This window comes from Priapulus caudatus, unplaced genomic scaffold, assembly GCF_000485595.1.
Source record: "Priapulus caudatus unplaced genomic scaffold, Priapulus_caudatus-5.0.1 Scaffold1175, whole genome shotgun sequence".
NCBI lineage: Eukaryota > Metazoa > Priapulida > Priapulimorpha > Priapulimorphida > Priapulidae > Priapulus > Priapulus caudatus.
This window is the reverse complement of record NW_014578236.1, coordinates 33,916-53,472: the sequence shown is the minus strand read 5'-3', so window position 1 is coordinate 53,472 and position 19,557 is coordinate 33,916. Positions and strand designations below refer to the sequence as shown.

The window sequence follows — 19,557 nt, the reverse complement described above, 5'->3', positions numbered from 1 at the left end:
TGAAGTGGAAAGTCGGTAAAAACGTGGGAAAATACGTGTCAAACTCATTTGAGATTATTTACACCTTATATATATATATAGGGATTGAATGAGAGAGAGAGAGGGAGGGAGGAAGACGTGCAAGCCATTTAAAAATTGACGACCGCGAGGTGGCGCCCGACCACAGCCATTCCTCTAGTGAGCATCACATCAGCGCTAAAATATATTAGAAATAAAGGGACTCTGGTCGACCCTGCCTCGCGGTAGCAGACAAACAATGAGGTAGAGAAATGACACCGTGGGCACACACATGCACACACACACACGAGAACTAAACACAGGAAATACCAGACTCGACAAGTTTCATTCTCCTTCCACAAATGCTCCCTCGTCTCTCTCTCTATCTCTCACTTTCACGGGCGCACGCACAGTGTGAAAGACGAGTACAAAGAAGGCATACTCGTAATCTTTTAGCTACGAGAGCCTACTACGCTCGCACAGACCGCCCAAAGAATAAAACACGATAGTATTAACGCGCCCCTGAATCGCCGACACTTTCACGTTACGTAACATCGACCGTATACAAAAACCCGCCATGGTGCAACGTACGGCGCCCTCGGAGAAATGTTGTGGGCGTTCGTATTGTAGGGATTTCCTGTTTCTACAAACACGAGCCCAGGGTGTGATGTAAGATTAGAGCCGACTGAAAAACGTGAGGCAACACAAACACCGATATATATATATATATGCGCGTCAAGCCGGTATAGTTGCAGAATTGCACGCAAGGCGTGTCCGGTTTGCTTACGCTTAAACCAGCCCCAATAGTTACGCCCTGTAATATAAAGAAGGTTTGATTGTGCAATCCTATTCGCATTGTCGCAACGCGCACGCCCGCTACCGTTTATCTGCTATTCACGGGTCTCCACGCGGCAGGAGAGTGCGGTGTACATTTTTACTCCGTTGTCTAAATGTTCCTATAGGAAAACATTCTAATTATTTCGCCACGAATTTACTCCCGCTTCCGCAACCGGCGGCAGTGGTTACGTCATCAATGCGCTGCGTATGCTCTTGCGCCGCGCAACAAGTTGCGCGGGAGGTGAAAGAAAGCGATCGCTTGTCCTTTGTAAGCGCGTGCAACAGGGGCTTAGGCGAGGGACGGCGCGCACACATTGTTGCACATGGTGGGGCAGAGGCTGACGCCAGCTGAACACGTGCGCTCGCACTCACACACACACGCGGGCCTCGAGCGCACATGATACACCCCTGATTCACGGAAGTGAAAAGTAGCGATTAGAGAGCTATCAAGTTGTTAGTCATTTCGGGCTTTCTTGCCCGCGACTGCTGGCACTCGACCAATCATCGCGCATGACGCGGACGCGCGAGCATAGTACGGGCGCTTGATTGGCTGTCGCAGCGTGGGAATGCGTGTGCAGGTGTTCCGCTGCGCGGGCGCGAACAAAGATGGACGGCGCTGTTTTTTCTTCCTCGGCGAGGTGTGCAGGCATGTGTGGCGTGGGAATAGAACACCGTCGGCACGAGTCTGAGACACGGTCCGCGCACACGAACATCGGCCTGCTGTCCCCTCCCTTTGTTTACCTGTCACGGACGGCGGGCTCCCGAGCGTGGGAAACACTTGCAACAGGAAAGTCGCACGAGGCGAAATTTATTTACTTTTTGAGGCTTACTGCCGACAGACAATGGCAGGCGCGCGGTGATTGGCGGAGGCGGTCGTGGGAACCGCGCTCCCCTAATCTTTCACACGAGTTGAGCGTAAGGCACACCTGGCGTACCACTGCATAAATACCGGCGCATGGCCGGAGATGCCATCAGTCAGCTAGCAGCATTGCATAGCAGCACATCATCGCAACAGCACAGCAGCGCAGCCGAGAAGTTTACGAACGCAAACATGCCAGCAGTCAACGCCAGCCTCTACTTTAACCCCATGCACATGGATAAGAAGGCTCAGAGAAAGGTACGTACGAGTTCGACAATGCTTTTGCAACCATTTCGTTTTATGCTCAATGAATGTTTGTGTGCCTACTACTAGTATATAATTTTAAGACGCGCTTCAGTTTAGTTTTAAACATGAAGACTTATAGTTGTTTATTGTTTGTGTTCTCAGGTTCTGAAGCCAATGATCGAGAAGAAGAGACGAGACAGAATCAACAGCAGCATGGAGGAGCTGAAGATTCTAGTCCTGCACGGACTGAACAAGGATCCTTCCCTCTATTCCAAGCTGGAGAAGGCAGATATCCTTGAGATGACCGTCAAGTACATGAGGAACGTGAGCAGCGGCGCTCAGCTCGCATGCAGCGACCGCTACCGAGCTGGCTTCTCTGAGTGTGCCGGCGCCGTCTCGCACTACATGGCCACCGTCGACTCCTCCCTGCAGGGCCGCATGATGAACCACCTGTCCGCTGTCGCCGCCTCGCGGATGAAGCCCGAAGCTCAGCCGACAATGCAGACACGTGTGGTTCAGCAGCCGGTGTTCCCCGAACACACAGCCGTCAGCCTCGTTACGAAGCAAGAGAAGTTCGTCTGGCGTCCATGGTAACCACGGGAGACGCAGCAGACGACGGATCTACGACGGAGCATCAAGGGCTCCAATAACAGATCGTGCGTGCGCGCCCGCACGCCCGCACAGCGCTCTAGAAGCCAATGCGAGAAGCGATGCGTCTACTCGTTGCTGGTAAGTTATCTTACGATAGCTTTGATAACTTCAATTGTGATTAAGATTAACTGTGATTATTATAATTATTATTATTATATTCAACTGCGAACTGCTCACACTGATACGGAGGACATCGAACTATAAATATTCGTTACGAGAATAAAAGAGACATGTGTATTTATGTTTTCCTACCATTTATCTTTGCAGAAACAGCAAAGCAAGTAGAGTGACGATCAATTCGCAGAGACAGGAACAGTGCGCAGAGACAGGAACAGTGCGCAGCGCCACGTGAACGGCAGCAGCAACACAAGTAGCAGTGTATCACCAAAGAGTAGCGAGTGTCATCAGCGAATGCTACTCTATACACCAAGCTTACATCACCACCAACGATGTACCCGTTCATTTTATCGTGACCAGTAGTTATCGAGATGACTAAGAATGTTTTTAGGTTACTTTGGAAAACGTTAACATGTTACACATGTATTTACTGCAAAAATTGTCGTTATTGGACTATTTTTTTGTAGTTGCCATATGTAAAACAGCAATTGTTTATCTACTATGATGCATTTTTACTAGACTAGACACATCTACAATGCTTATATCATTGTATATAAAAGTGTTCACAGAATATAAGGAAGTATGATGATATGTTTACTGAAGACAATAAATTATATCATATAAAACTTTAATTCTGGGTTTTCTTGCGCTCTTGAGTTCAACAATGATTAAACAGTCGTGTAAACCGGAAACAAAATAGCACCGTTCACTATTCCAAATCGGTTTGCTAGGATATACATGTAGTACAATTTAACCCAGAATGTTGGGTGGGCTAAAGCCGAAAATGCAGAACAACAATAAGTCCTATCAGAAACGCTCCATGATCGTGTACCGCGCAGTGGCGCCACCTCTCTTACACATTTTCTACTGGCAAAACGCTTCACCGAATATGAAAAGATACAATTCGTAAATGCCGAGTTGAAGAAAATATGTTTTGTATTCACTTGCAGTTGATAAAGGGGCACAGAAATGAATTACGATCACAATATCTGCCCAAGCTAATCGAATGGGACAGGATAACTTAGTCAAGATTCTCGTCTGAACCTCCTCCCATTCTCTCTCTTTCTCCTTCGCGCTCTTTCTCCCGCTCTCGCTTCAAAACAAAAGCTAAAATGAGAATAGCACTTGGGGGAAACTGGGTTGACGCATATCGCTATACATAGCTTATCTCAAAATGATATGAACTGTATACAGTAATTAAGTACACTCATATATTACGCGTTTACCACGATACCACAATGGATATTGCTCAACTCTGGTACTGCACTACATGTGAGAAAAAAACATCAGTACTAAGTAATCGATTTCTCTAATCAAACGTTAATACACACTTGACATCATGTCAAAGCACGTACTGTATATCAGCATTGATATCATATACGTGCTCAAACTGCATGCAGTGCCCCTTCCCACACCCAGGATAATACTCAGTAGAATTGAGCCAGAGCGAGAGCGCCATCTGTCGTGGAGTTTGATACGTGCTCTGACCATGCATAACCGCGCTTGACTGGTGGCGCCATCTAGCATCTTACGGCAACAAAATCTCACCATTTGTTACAAGAACTTCCATGCATAAAATATTCGTTCACATTTCCATCACGAGCTGCTTACACTATCGATTATTCATCAGACTATAAAATTAATCATATTTCTAAACCCATTCACTCAATTAGCAACATGAGATGATAAATCAGGGAATGAAGAACCAATTTTTTCACTAGACTGAATACAACACAACCACACATGGCAAGAATCCAAACCATGGCAAGCAAAAAACGTCTTCTATCTGTATGCTTGTGCAAATACAACTTGACTAGTCGTGTGATGCAAGATCAATACATGTAATATGAGTGGTGTGCAGTAGTATGACAAATACCAAACAAGGTAACTGTGAGGCAGTGACACAAGGTTAAGGCATTAATGGCCCTAGCAAAACGGCCTGCACAGTGACAGCTTCACACAACGGACACCTGGCAAGAATAAAAATGCAGTAAGCATACTATATTCAGTAGATAAGTGTACAGGCACTTTTTTTCTCGGTGACAACACGTGCAACTGGCACACACGTTCAGGGACATATAAAATATTTAATATCAGTGAATATATACAGTAAAACCACCATCTGTTAACATACATACACACACATGTACATACCTACACATGCATGTAAACACTGATGATGTTTGTATGAATACATGACCTTGCTCTCCAATGCTTAACATTTAAATAGCTAATCACCTGCTACTGGGTTGTGTAATCACTTGGCAGGGAGACCAGTCAGTCTGCTTCATACTCACGTAACTTACTCTCGTAGCGATTGACGTCGCTTTCTGCAGTCGCGTGCCCCTATTTACTACCTGGCGCAGTGCATAAGGTGTCTTATGGTAGCAGGTACGTAAAAGTTTCCACCCCACGCAAGCCCAACTCTCACGCACACCCACCCACCAACCCTGCTATCTGTGGCCTGCACACACATCATCTAGTTATTACCTAGGAACGCGCATAGATCTTTTGGTAGCGCGTATATGTCAGCATTCATCCCATGCGAGCGTCACGCTCCGAAGCCGCTATCTGCTATCAGTACACACATCAGGACACCTAGTTACTACCTAGAACCGCGCGTAGGTCTTCCGGCAACGTGTATATCACGGCATCCATCTGCTTATACAGCTTCTCTCCTACGTCCTTGCTGACTGGTAGATGATTGCTGGACGCAGTCGTCAGCTTCTCCTTGATCTTCAGTATGAGGTCGACCACCTCCACCTCCTCACGGCCGCTCACCCACGACTGCAGGTCCGCGTCCGACATCGCCTCCAGGTGGAGCAGCTGTAGCTTCCGGTTCACCTCGCGAATGCGCGTGTTGTACCAGCCCTCGAAATTCGCGCAGCGGAAGAAGCGCCGGTATAGTCCGATCCAGTCGCCCTTGATGCCCGTCGTCAGCTGTGGCCCGGAGAAGTCGAGCGACTTCAGGAACTCGTCCGGGTCGAACGGCCGTGTCCTCGGAGTGCCCTTGTAGGGCGATATGTTTCGCAGCAGCGGCATGAGGCTCGCGACGTAGCGCTCGAGCGGGATCATGAAGCTCTGCGTAACCTCGAGGAAGTGCCGCCGCAGCATCGCGCTCTGCACCTCTGACGGCCGGTTCGTCTGGATGCCCTGCACGAGCCGCTTCAGCACGGCCTTGTCCTTGTTGAGGAACGGCTTGTAGCGCGTGTACACTCCCGGCTTGGAGTCGAGCGTCTTCAGGCTGCCGCCCTTCTTCAGCTTGTGCGGCTTGACGTTGGACGTCGCGGGGACATGATCGCCGATGCGAACGATGTGTGGCCAGTGCTGCAGCGTCTTCGCAAAGAACGGGTTCGTGACGCCGAGTATGACAGGCGGCGGCGCCTGCGCGCGGCTCGTGTACTCCTTAAACTCGCTGTCGTGGATAGTAAAGAACTGCCGGTAGTCGGAGCAGAAGCGCAGTGGCAGGATCATGCTGACGAGCGCGAGCACCGTCTCCGAGCAGACGGTCGGAGAGTTTGCCATGACGACAACTGGTTCTCCCGTGAGCACGAGCTCCCAGATGAGCTGGATGTGAGGCAGGATCGGGAACAGACACTTAAAGACGTCAGAGTCGTTCACACTTGGCATTATCGTCGGCGAGGAAAACGCAGACTCCGTCGTCACGACGAGATTCTGGGAAAGTCCCGGTTTGTCAGAGTGGGAGGGAACACGAACTTGCAGCACAGTGCCCATGAGGGGCAGGTTGAGTGTAGCGCCGGCTTCAGGTGTCGGCCATTGGTCGATGTCGTGGCACGCAACCTCGATGCTCGGCTCGCCGTTGTCAAAGTACTCGGGAGCTATGACGCCGACCATGTGCATGAATAGATTGTGAAATGGCAGTCTGCTTATGATGACGACGCTCTTCTGAAAATATCCTCTGCGTAACGTATGATCTCTCACTTGTCGAAAGTACACGTATCCAAAGTAATGTCCGGGGTCTATTTGCAGCGCCACGGGACAGTTGTGATTGTAGTTTATGTGTGACGCGCACATTGGCTTTACTCTTCCCGGACACTGCCGTATTCGAAAAGAGAATTGTGTGTCACCCATGCATCCCGAATTTGAGTCTGGGAACGATAAATAACAAATGTTCGACTTTTCTCGCTCAGTCAATTTTATGTGTCCAGGATAAATAAGTTCCATAGCCTGCCCTAGCTCCAAATCGAACGTGATCACACACATGCAATTAATCCAGTTTGAGAACTTATCCCATGGTAGTATTGCTGACAGCTTACTATACTCTTCATCCACTTCTTGTGACTGTAAATTTAAAATTTCCTTTTGTTGGGAGAGTTTTTCTTCGTCCGAAGACGCCATGACTGACTTGTTTGTGGTCGAGTGACGTTTGTATGACGTCACTTTCAAGGTACGCAGCGCCGTGGCAGCACTGTACAATCATTAGCAAACACACAAAGATGGCCACCGGTGTTGTGACGCTGCCGAACGATCTGATAGAAGAAGATGCGTCTTCGTTACAGTTTCCAAAAGGCAATTATATTAGGTGTATGCTATATGAACGTACGACGTGTACTACATGTACTGGGTGTATCGTTGTGTGGATTTCCCTCATAACCCTGCCTTATATTTAAAACATACTCGAGTCAACATGGACACGTGTAGCTCTGTTGTACCCTAGCTCTAACCCGACCAGGCTGTGTGACTAACGTCAATACACCGCCTGACATCCATCCATTGAAAAAATCTTTTGTAGCTGGCTACAAATAATACCGAACAATTACGTAGATCTCAAATAAATGATATTAAGCATTTTTCTGCCTTTGTTGTTGTATCAAATTTAACCTTCACCTTATAGTATTCCAGCGTTTGTTAATTAAAACTGAATACCTCAGTTTGCTGCTGCACAGTGCTAAATTTCAAAGAGCCAAATACGAATTTCAACTAACCGCCCTAACGCCCATGTTTGCAATGTGCGCATGATTTTCGCAAGGGCGGCACGCCGGAAAAACCCCGCAAACGACATAACATACCATAGCGTTGCCTACTTTGCGTTTGGCACGGAGCCATAAAAAAGCCCATCCAGTATTATACTCGCTATATATATAATATTAAAACATTGAAAACCAGGAATCGTCAAATTCTACAACAACTTAATATTATCATTGCCGAAGATATCTACTTACGTTGTATTTGCGCCACGCCACTGTGGAAATCAGCGTCATTGCCCGATTTTTAGTTGCCTACTGAACATGGGCAGACATTGGCGGCTATCCTGGTTGTTTTGATCCAATTCATCTCAGATAAAACGGGCATTAACTCAATAAATATGCTAGCGCCAGTACTGCGCCAGTTATCGCGCGAGCAAGCCAGCAGGTTTATTGCCATTCGTGGTTGAGCTATTACCTGTGACGCTAGCGCTGTGGTCGATGGTTGTATCGAGCCAACTACAAGCGAATTTGTGGGCAAGATCTGAAACGGTATTCCTAACCCTAGCAATACCGTTTCCTGGAGCTACGCCTATGCTTAGACGTATAGCCGCTTACATTTGAACTGACCCGCCTGGCGCTATAGACACGACCCATGGGGCCATGCAATAGACCAACTTATCCCGCGGTTATACCCGACTATAAAACGTCTGTGGCTAGGCAATTAATGCTCTTATCCGAAGTGAATATGTCTTCAAGTTATAGCCGCTACTAAAAATTGAACTCTAACTATCGTTGCCAATGCCCGTATACTGCGGTATTTCTTTCGTGAACAACATTCGATTTCGCGAACTTCAAACGGCCATTGTTCTTGGCTGGCCGCTGCAGACTAGCTGCCAGTCAGCGGGAACTATGTATTTCCGCATGTGGAGGCGGTGCGGCCCGGTGTTCGTCGGGGAGTTGTGGACAAAAACATTGTTGTTGTCTCAAGTAACAAATAAGCCGATCAAGAGTTGTAATAGTTTAGTTTTGTCAATGAAGATTAACAAATTACTATTTGCTTAATTTGCTCTACTGACAACAACGATGTTTTTGTCCACAACTGCAACACAACCACGCCCACCCCTCTACATGCGGAATACATAGGCTCCGCTGACTGGCTGTCGAGTACGTTGGTTCCATTGCATGCCCCATGGTGTCGGTCTATAGCCAGCTGGCAGCTTCATGCTAGCGGCTATAGTACTAGCAGCTATGTGGTACCCTTAGATAAAATAATTGGTTAAAAAAAAAACCCCAAAAAAAACCCCAGAAAAAGGGAAAGCGATAGGCGCTTACAACGCGAGCTATCCTTTTGTGCGGAGCCAATGCACGAGGTAACTGAATCACTCGCCGGCAGGTTTGCTGGTGTATTTTCAGCAGGCACTAGAACTTACCCAATTGGGTTTATTCTAAACACGAACCTTTCTCGCCTATTCTGCGGAACTTACTATGTATCGCAATACTCTGTATTAACTAATATAAACCTGCTTACAAAATAATTCGAAGTGACGAGCGGCGATTTACTGAGCCCGCATTCTGTTGACCTAGTGACGTACGCATTTCCCAGTCGCCGCCATTTAGCGATCCGGCAAACTCAGCGCCTCCGATTTAGGTCGGTGAATCCGCTCTTTCAAACGGAAGTACGTCACATGCGTCTAACAGAATGGGCGCCTCAGTAAATTCGGGGCCGCAGCTCGTCCACTTCGAATTTTTGTAACAGTGTTATTAGTTTAATACAGAGTATTGCCGATACATTAGCTAAGTTCCCGATAGCTGGAGAAAGGTTCGTCTGTATTTAGAATAAACCCCAGTTTGGAAGTTCTAGGTCTCTGAAAATTACACCCAGCAAACCTGCCGAGTGATTCACTCGTGCATTGCTCCGCACAAATAGGAAGGCTCGCTTTGGTAACCCATCCTCTCTTGGCCCGTTTGGGTTACTATTATTGTATACTAGTTGCTACCCAAACTTTGGAATCTGCACAATCTCTGAGATTGCTGCCAGCGATTTGTGCCTGCGCCCAAACTGGCCGGATTTCCCTTAGTCATGACGCCCCTAGTTCACCGCTCGATGAGTCATAGCGAGTGTTGTTTGCGTGGTGTGCGTTGTGCTGCCAAACTAGGAAGAGATTTATCTCATATTAAATCTTACTCAATTATATTATTAATCATTTAAATATTTATACAGAAGCGTGCCAAACACATTGAGCGGACCCCAAGAAGGTATACGACCTTCTATAGTTATGATATAACATTTGAAATCTAATTAATCATATGTTCGTCGTGCAAGCCTCTGTTTACGTCTCTAATGGTTTGCCCAATCTCAAGATTGCGTTGCCCCAAAGACTGCGGATTCGCTGTGAAATTCCAAGTTTGTGCAAGACTTCCAAAGTTTGCGCACAACAGCCTAGTAAACTATAGCCGCTTACATTAACGGCGCTGGGCTGTTAGACGACCCATGGGGCATGCGCATGGACCAACTTTCATCCCCGATTATACCGACTATAAAACGTCTGTGGTAGGCAGATAATGCCTCTTATTCCGAGTGGAATAGTGTCTTAAGTTATAGCCGCTTACAAAATTGACTCTAAACTATTCGTTGCAATGGTATACTTGCCGGTAATTTCTTGCTGAACAAACATTCGATTGCGAACTTCAAACTGGCCATTCCTGGCGCGCGCTGCGAGCAGCCCGCAGTTTCAGCCGGGAACTATGTATTTCACGTGTGGCAGCGCGTCGGGCGGGTTGGGGTGGTTGTGGACAAAACATTGTTGTTGTCAAGCTAACAAATTAAGCCCGATCAAAAGAGATTGTAATATTAGTTTTGTCATGAAAGATGAACATTTAAATTACTATTTAGTAATAGTATTATTAATTTGTTACTTGACAACAACCATGTTTTTGTCCACAACCAAACACAACCCGCCCACCCCTCCACCATGCGGAAATACATAGTTCCCGCTGAACTGCGCGTGGGAGTAGTTGCGTCCATCGCATGCCCCATGGGTCGGTCTGTTATAGCCAGCGGCCAGTTAATGTAAGCGGCCTATTAGTGACTAGAGCTAGGACACGTGCAGTGAATGGCCAGCCTAAGTGGCATGGGCATTCCACTTAAGTCGCGTTCACACGGTCATGGTTTTTCCTCGAGCCAAATGGACTAAATTTGGCTCGGGCCGGTTTGAGTCGGAGCGTTCACACGTACGCAAGTGAATACTGTCTGTCAAATTCAAATTCAAATAAATTTTATTGCACAAATATCTCACAGATACTTTGTCTTTGGCAGTATGTCGCGAGATGGCGTTGTTTACGATTGAGAGTGTTTACTTACGTTCTGAGTTTAATTATCAATCTTGAAAACGTGCATCCTGATCAAATTTTTCGAATTTTTATACTGTTTTGGACTTTATTTCGTCAAGGTACAAGTTTGACACTCGCGGCATCTACCGCTCAACCGATTCTACCGCTCGCCGAAAGCTGGTGCTGAAATTTGGCTCGGGCCTGGTCCGACGTTTTCGATGGGACCAAATCTGGCACGAGCCTAATTAGGCTCGGGCCAAAAACGTCCGTGTGAACGCTCGGCTCGAGCCAAATCTGGCGCGGGCCTAATTAGGCTCGGGTCAAAAAACGTCCGTGTGAACGCTCGGCTCGAGCCAAATCTGGCGCGGGCCTAATTAGGCTCGGGCCAAAAACGTTCGTGTGAACGCGCCTATAAACACAGGCACTTGAAACGTCTCAAAAAAAAAGGTAAACACGAAATGTATTTACTACCAAAGTCTTAATGTTTCTCTACTCTATTTCGTTTATAATCACTTGTAAATGCCAGTCAAATGCTCATCTGCAACACACAAGTACACCGCACGCCCGTGCTGTGCACAAACAACATGAATAACTCGATAAGAGAGCAGGTAGGAAAGCGGGATCGCAAAATTCGCTCGACGCTTGCTTCATTTCACACAATCACGGAACGAAAACACATCCAACGGCTTCCATCTTGGTATCTATGTGTACATAATTCACTTGTTCGAATTATAACTCTGGCCTTTGTTCTTACCTACTCCCGCCAGAGATATCTCGTGAAATCCTGCAGGAAATGTTCTTTCCGTGAAAATGTAAAGAGGACGAGATGTCTGTTTATAAATACACGAGTAATGGGGCGCATTGCATGCCGGGATGAGCTGCTGCCGGCCTCCGAGCTACGTTTCGAGGCCCGCCAAGCCAAGCACAATGCACGCGGGCATGACGTCACGCACACGACTACAGCGATCGATCGAAAGTAGCGCCGTTAGGGATTTTTAGATGATACGTCCTCTTTATTTACATGTTCACAGAGAGAACATTTCTTGCAGGATTTCACGAGATATCTCTGGCTGACAAAGGTCTTCTTATATCTCTGGCTGACAAAGGTCAGAGTTATAATTCGAACAAGTGAATTATGTACACATAGATATCGAGATGGAAGCCATTGGATGTGTTTTCGTTCTGTGATCGTGTGAAATAAAGCGAGCATCGAGCGAATTTTGCGATCACGCTTTCCTACCCGCTCTCTTATTCATGTTGTTTGTGCACAGCACGGTCGTGCGGTGTACTTGTGTGTTGCAGATGAGCATTTGACTGGCATTTACAGGTGATTATAGGCGAGATAGAGTAGAGAAACATTAAAAGACTGGTAGTAAATACTGGTACATTTCGTAATTATTTACCTTAATTTTTTAATTGAGACGTTCCAAGTGCCTGTGATGATAAACTGATGAAGTAAGCTGTGTCCTAGGACCTAGCCACAACTTATCACACACAGAGTTAGCCACATTCTTGCATCTCGCTACGTGGCAAACGCTTTGAGTGGCGCCACTGTCATTGTAATCAAACTAGTCGTTAGTTTTAAAACATTAAAAAAAAAATTTCTAATGGTGATTGAACCATGAAATATTTAATGTAACGTAATTTTAACCTAATATAATCAACTGAAAATAACCCTAGAAATTAGAGTCAAGTATTCCTTTAATCAATAACTTCTAGAATAGGTGCTTGCACGAGTCCACTGAAAACTTTTCTATTGGTTTACTATTTCTTAGTTTTACCACTGAAAATATTAATATGTAAAAAAACATTTTCTGAACAAAACATCTGAGGGATACCACTGGTCTCTGTATAGCCAATCCACGGTCAGTGAGAATGTGACGCCACTTTCCGCCATCTGGTCTGCTAAAAGCTGAACTATGCCGGTGTGTGCCCCATAACATTTCAAATGGATAATGACGAAATGCAGCTTATTTTATCATTCTCATTCGCATAAAAACTTTGATTGCCACATGAATGAAATACATATATTTATATAGATTGATAGATATATACAACAAGAGAGAGATGCCATGATAGCCTACATATATGATACTACATCATCAGATACTTAGATTATGCAGCATTAGTCCTTACATTGTGACTACCATCCCTACGTGAGTGGAGACCCAGAAAACGGCAGAAACAGTGAAGAAATTATATTGTTGCAGAGTTTGAGAATGCGGAGACCTTGCTCATCTCCGAGGTGTTCATGTTGCTGGAGCACAGGAAGTCGAACAACGAGAATGCTGAGGATGAGCAGGAGCTGTCTGACGTCTTCATGAAGACCTTCAACTACACAGAGAGATTCAGCAAGTTCAAGAATCGTGAGACGATCGCCGCCGTTAGGAAGTACGTGTGACCAATGGAGGACAATCGTTTGGCATAGGATTGTCACACAGTCAAAGAACTGTCAAAGACAAATGGCAGTTTAGTTAAATGTTCTTCTATCATTCTAAGTTTTCTTTATACATGTGTGTCTGCTTTATCGTGTTATCTGCTAACACAGGTTTCATTTGACTGTATGTAGAGAGTGAGTGAGCAAATCTGACAGAAGGTTCGAAATGGGTAAATGGGCAAGTGAATATCTGTTTCTATTGTAAAGCCTATATTTATTTAAGTACTGTGCAGCAGGGGCATGCCATGCTGAGGGTTGTTCTCATATAATGCTGAATGTATATTTTATACTAAATCACGATGTATGCATGTGTGAAAAATACATAGCATGTGAGTTTATATATCAGCTGAGCCTATATAGGCCCGTTATACCCTGGGCTTTGTACGGCGTAGAATTATAGCATGCAGCCAGTGAAGCCTCCTATTCTAGCAGCTTAGATCAACACTATCTATTGGCTCATCTATCTCTATAATTTCTTATCTCTATCTATGTGTATTTCAGATCACTACAGGAGAAGAAGCTTCATAAGTTTGAGCTAGCATCCATAGCAAACCTGTGCCCCGAAAACGCAGAGGAAGCTAAGGCACTTATTCCCAGGTACTGTGTACATTGCTCTATAGTCTTCATTTTCCTGTAATGAGATGACACCTATACAGTGCCATCAGCATCAGTTGCTTGTGATATCTCGAGAGCTCAATACTCGTCACTGTTCATGAAGAGGATAGGGTAATGGTGAAAATAAACAGCCAGAATATAGAGGCCAAAGATCGATCTTCTAATGTAGATTTCTTATCAATGTTGCTCATGTAAGTCATAATTTCATGCAGGTCAATTTTAAAAGGGAAAGTAATTCAAATCTATCGTGTTTGTGTACATTCTAGCTTGGAAGGGCGTTTTGAAGATGATGAACTCCAGCAGATATTAGACGACATCCAAACGAAGAGAAGTTTCCAGTATTGATCACAGATAAAGCTTTCCCACCATTTGCTAGATATATTGTCCGACTGCTATCAGATCGTTTATTAATAATCGTCACCATTTTCATCGTCACGAGCGCCATCCTATTCTGTCGCTGTTGTTATCGTCAGTATCTTTTTGTTGTTTTTGTGACTGTGTCCAAGCGCCTTAAACAAAAGATATCTACATTACGTGCACTTGTCTGCTGTGCCTATATCAGCTGTAGGAAAATTAACGTGTGATGCACGTAGGGGGGGCATGATGATGCAACATTAGCTGTCTTTTCCCACAGTGTAATAGAACAGTCCGCAACAGATTTGTGGTTTGTATACCGCGCTTACTACGATTCTAATGTAGGGCCTGGTCGTTCGATTTGTCATCATCTCAGACTTTTCTTGAATTCATTACTTATCCAGGTTTTCAAGTAGATACATTTGATTTTTGAAATGGCACGTGGAGTAAACAAGATTACAGTATATAAATGAAGTGTAATTGATTATTCTAGTAGTTGCACATGGAACATTTCTCGGTATTGAATCGATAGGGACAAGTTGCGTTTCAAGTGTTTTATTTAATTGTGGTGTACTTGTATTGTGTATTTTGCGAATAAAGGAGTATGAAATTGCATTTGAATTTCAAACACATGCCCCTGTTACTTGCAAAATGAATTTGTAACATATGATTTTGAGTATATACAGTTTAGTTGATTAGATTTATAGATATTTCATGCAAAAGCAGCATCAATTAATGTAGTATTACACATCATCGCGTAACTAATTCTTACAAGAATTAGTTATACGGTAAAATAAAGAAAGTATTGACGCTCCAATACTTGCTTTGGCAGGGTTTCCTGCTCCAAATGCCCACACGAGGGCGCGACGATATTGACAAAGGATGTTGATCGTCAGTTTGTAACTATGGTTTGTAAGGTGCATGGTGGTATACGATACGTCAACCGATGCAGAAAATATGTTCGAGATATTTTTATTCGTCCTCGCCGAATGTAAAAATTACAGTTTTTGTGAAAAAGACCATGTTCAAATCCAGCATAAAGATTTCCGTTTGTGACGTACAAATTCAAACGTCAGCATATGCATGCGCTAATCAAATACCTATTTATATTCCCTTGTAGCAATAAAAACATAATCGAAACTTTATACAATTATTATTAAAATTTGTTACACTTAGTATATTCATTTTTTCTTTTCTCCCAATTGGTTGTCGTGTGTTTTACTGGTACTCGTTCAAAAGTTTATCCGTGAGTATTTGTCCCAGATTTATATTGGAGAAAATCCCCAGACAAAAAAAGCTTTATTATACAGGTGTACGTAGTTTTAGTAGGTTATGCGCGTCCACAACACCTGCGCGATACAATAGATTAGTCATTGCATCAGGCTATACGCAATAACATATTTCCTGGATGATTCATTAATTTCAATAGCCTACCGAACAAAGGTTTCACGTCTGCGCGTGTGTATCCATTGTGTGCGTACACATTATCGCGAAATTTAAAAGCTCCAAAAGTTTTCAACGGTGCCCCATAGCGTATACCCACGCCTATATTTGCATTTTGAACTCATGTATATCTACGATAGTGGAACATGCATAATAAAGTCGTAGAAAACATGACGACGAAACATAGCTTGCCCCTGCTGCCCTCGGTACTTGCGGAACAAAACACAATAATGCTAGCCGGTTGGTGGGCGCGCACCTCTCTCTATACACTAGTATATAGCTATGAACGCGAGGCGGAGATTATAAGGGGTGCTTGCTCATGCTACCGATGTACAATGCATAATTTTATTTGGGGTTTTCTGACGTACACCGACGCTATACGTGGAGTAAACTTGTCTAACTAGTTGCGCCCACTCGATCGGTGAGTGCGTCAGTGAGAAAGCAGACGCCGTGCTGGATGGTACTATAGCAAGCTTGAAGTCTAGATGCTTTTGTAAACTCTCACGCAGACGACAGCTCCTGACTTAATCGTCTGCAACGATAAATTGTGAGAATGGTTTCATCTATAGGTTAAAAATCTGTTTCTACTTACAGATTAGAACAGAGGAAGCCGTACAGAAACAACATACAAATAGTAATTATTATAAGAAACAACGTACAAACGGTAATCGGAAACAACGTCTGAACAGTAATCAGGAACAATGCTGATCTCTCTTCACTAACCCCTCCCGTCCTCCCTCCCTTTCCTCTCTCCTTCATTAAACCTCATAGTAATCTCGAGTGATGAGTCTTTCCCAGAGTCGCCTTGTAACCTCCCTCTAAAATGATTAATCCCTTCCAAAAGCTCTCAAAATCCCTCGCTCTCAAAACCCTGCTATGGTTCCTGTTAGACGGTGAAATCTAAAACGGTTATTTGAAACATATATTCCCCCAGAACAGGTTTTTAAAACCCCAGCGCGCCAATACACATTTAGGAAACCATGCCGGCGCTCTAGTATGTGCCAAGGAGCTAAATATAACTATTTATAATAACTAATATAATAGTTATATTTAGCTCCTTGGTATGTGCTAGCTATGCTCACGCCCCACAGAATTTTCTGAGTAAACCCAGGCAGTTGCCGCCCCACGCCAACACCGTTTGGCGATCCGGTTTTATAATTATATTGGACATAAGTCTACAAATTTCAATCGCTACTTTTTCGGATTCGTGTGGTTACATAGAGCCGCGTGAACAGTTGGCTGTTCACTTACAACCTATGCTTCCTGAATCTCGACTGATCTATCGGTGACAGTAGTGCTGTACGCCGAACGACAGTATTTCTCTAACATAGTCACATGTAGCGAGGCCACAATACATCATGTGACACCTATACGTTCCGTAATGAAACATAGACATATTATCACGTAGATAAGCCTTTTGTCACTTCGTGAAGCATAGGCATTTGTTATATGATAGCACAGAGATGTCCTATACGTTACGTATAATCATAGATAATGAAACGTAGACTTACAATACGCAGTCCGTCCCCCACCATCTCACGAGTTATGACCACCTCGATGTCGCCGGCTCTCTGTACCTGCACCATCTTGTCTCCATCCAACGCAACGATCGACTAAAACACACGTTTGAAAATCGTGTTTAAACGCACGTATGAAACTACAAAACACGTTTGAAAATCGGCGAGTCGCCGTGCTGGACTATAAGATACGAGGTAATTAAAGTCACTCTCGTATATATGTATCGTACTCGATGGAACCAGCGCGACTGGCGCGATACGTAGAACATATCGTCTATAGGTTCCGATTAAGCGTGATTGTGATTGCATACAGCCAATATCTAATACATAATACACACAAATCAAAGATATTGTTGGTTATATTATAATTTAGAGTCCTGTAACGACACAAGTAGACAAGGTATGTCTATAGTATATGTTTGCAGTATTTTGGCAAAAGGTAATCTCGTTGCGCGCAGTTCTTCTGTGAGTGTTTAGTAATGCAATACAAACAACGACGTGACGCGGCGTGACGTATGAACATCGCTTACCTTCACTAGGCGACCGTCCGGTGTGGTCTCATCGAATTCCTCCCCAAGGCGGAACGTGTTCGCCGTGGTTCTGACGTCATTGATCAGCTTCACCGTGATGTCATCGCCGTCCATGGAGATCTCCTGAGATGTCTTCGCCGCCACGCCCGCCTTCGCCAGCTCTTCGGGAACACCTGCGATGAAGGCGAAAGCCATGTGTCGAGCATGCGTGAGCAACAGGGACATAGAAAAGCTTGCAGAGTATTATTCGAATCTCACGCATACACGCCGCGAGCTTTTCGATCTATCACAAGAGAGTAGCAGTAGCGTATGTGCGCGTGTTTGTGTTCGTGCGTGCGTGTGTGCGTGCGTGCGTATGTGTGTGAGTGTGTATGTGCGCGTGCGTGTGTGCAGGTATAACGAAAGAGAGACGGGAGAAAGAGACGATGAAGAGAGACACACAGAGAGAGGGGGGGAGGGAGAGCAAAAGAGGGAGAGAAAGAGGGAGAGAGAGCGCGTGAGAGCGAGAGATAGCGCGAGTGATCCGTAAGGTTTGAAAAGAACAGTACGAGATTTTGCACGTTCGTTTGCTGTAATATTGTCGTGCATATTATAATGTTAATACATATCCTAGATATAATTATAGGTCTTCCGTGCTAGATTATGTAAAGTCGTAGTATAAAAATATATTCTGGCTGCTGGATGAAATTCTCTTAATTTTATCAAACACCAATACAATTTCTAATCATTGGAACACATTATTCATTAGCCTTAAAAGCTATTTTAGCTTACGCACTCAACAGCACATCTTCAAATTAAGCGGAAACTCAAATTGGGCACAAATTACACGGAAAATTAAAGTGAAAACACAATCAACTAACCGAGAACCTTGCATAACTCTTCAAAGTTCTCGCTAGACACCAACTCGAACTTTCCACAGAAGCTTGCCATCGTGATGTGATCTGATCTCACGCTTGCTTATGACCGGTGCTTGCTCACACTCTGTCGCACTCTGGCCTGTGTGAGACTAGCTATATAGCAGCACATGCACGCATGCACACGCACGCACACGCTGTGATCAGTCACGCTCAGCACGGAACAAAGACACGAACGGCAGCGGCAGCGCTATAGCCGGTAGAGACCGCCCCAGTGAATCGGTAACTCTTTCAGCTTCAGGCTCTACCCTGCCTCTTATGGTGACGTCACGCCAGTGGCTCGACCTAACAGGGTTGGGCTCGCCGTAGCTCTACCGGTGTAGCCCCTACGTTCCCGCTACAGAGCTGTACTATACAACCTATATGAAGGGAATCGGAGAAGAATGTTTACAGCGTGCATGGCCGGCGCAATAAATAATCTCCCTAGCCTGTAAACTTATATTCTTTAGCCGGCCAGCTATAGCCATCTGTAGTGGGAGAGAAGCGGCTGCACGGGTAGAGCTAGGCTCGCCTAGGTTAGCTGGCCTGGTACAGGTCTGAGACAGCAAACCAGGGCCGTATGGTAGAACTATAGTGAGCCTGGTTGCCCGCTTCGTCGCGTTGTAAAAAGATTCTCGCGGTTTCTGGCCCGACGATGTCGCGCGCGCGCGCGCGTGTGTGTGTTAGTGTGTGCGTATGTGTGTGTGTGTGTGTGTGTGCGTGCGTGCGTGCGTGCGTGCGTGTGTGTGTGTGTGGGGGTGTGTGTGTGTGTGTGTGTGTGTGGTGTGTGTGTGTTGTGTGTG

The 19,557-nt window shown here is 45.1% G+C and overlaps 4 protein-coding genes across 4 annotated transcripts; 2 read left to right on the top strand and 2 right to left on the bottom strand.

Annotated features, from left to right (window-relative positions):
- Positions 1–1,774: 1,774 nt before the first annotated feature.
- On the top strand, positions 1,775–3,339 carry LOC106815686 (transcription factor HES-2-like). The gene is made up of 3 exons (XM_014820186.1): positions 1,775–1,951; positions 2,102–2,668; positions 2,858–3,339. The coding sequence occupies exons 1-2, from the start codon at positions 1,790–1,792 to the stop codon at positions 2,531–2,533; spliced, it is 594 nt and encodes a 197-aa protein (XP_014675672.1). The 5' UTR covers positions 1,775–1,789; the 3' UTR covers positions 2,534–2,668; positions 2,858–3,339.
- A 279-nt stretch (positions 3,340–3,618) lies between these two features.
- On the bottom strand, positions 3,619–7,082 carry LOC106815684 (protein DENND6A-like). The gene has a single exon (XM_014820184.1). It carries the CDS (start codon positions 7,064–7,066, stop codon positions 5,306–5,308), a length of 1,761 nt encoding a protein of 586 aa, XP_014675670.1. The 5' UTR covers positions 7,067–7,082; the 3' UTR covers positions 3,619–5,305.
- A 73-nt stretch (positions 7,083–7,155) lies between these two features.
- Positions 7,156–15,003, top strand: LOC106815689 (DNA-directed RNA polymerase II subunit RPB4-like). Its single transcript, XM_014820189.1, has 4 exons — positions 7,156–7,237; positions 13,176–13,356; positions 13,904–13,999; positions 14,284–15,003. The coding sequence occupies exons 1-4, from the start codon at positions 7,165–7,167 to the stop codon at positions 14,360–14,362; spliced, it is 429 nt and encodes a 142-aa protein (XP_014675675.1). The 5' UTR covers positions 7,156–7,164; the 3' UTR covers positions 14,363–15,003.
- A 324-nt stretch (positions 15,004–15,327) lies between these two features.
- Positions 15,328–18,993, bottom strand: LOC106815690 (fatty acid-binding protein, heart-like). Its single transcript, XM_014820191.1, has 4 exons — positions 18,722–18,993; positions 17,862–18,034; positions 17,326–17,427; positions 15,328–16,346 (listed from the first exon to the last, which is right to left on the bottom strand). The coding sequence occupies exons 1-4, from the start codon at positions 18,789–18,791 to the stop codon at positions 16,296–16,298; spliced, it is 396 nt and encodes a 131-aa protein (XP_014675677.1). The 5' UTR covers positions 18,792–18,993; the 3' UTR covers positions 15,328–16,295.
- Positions 18,994–19,557: the final 564 nt, after the last annotated feature.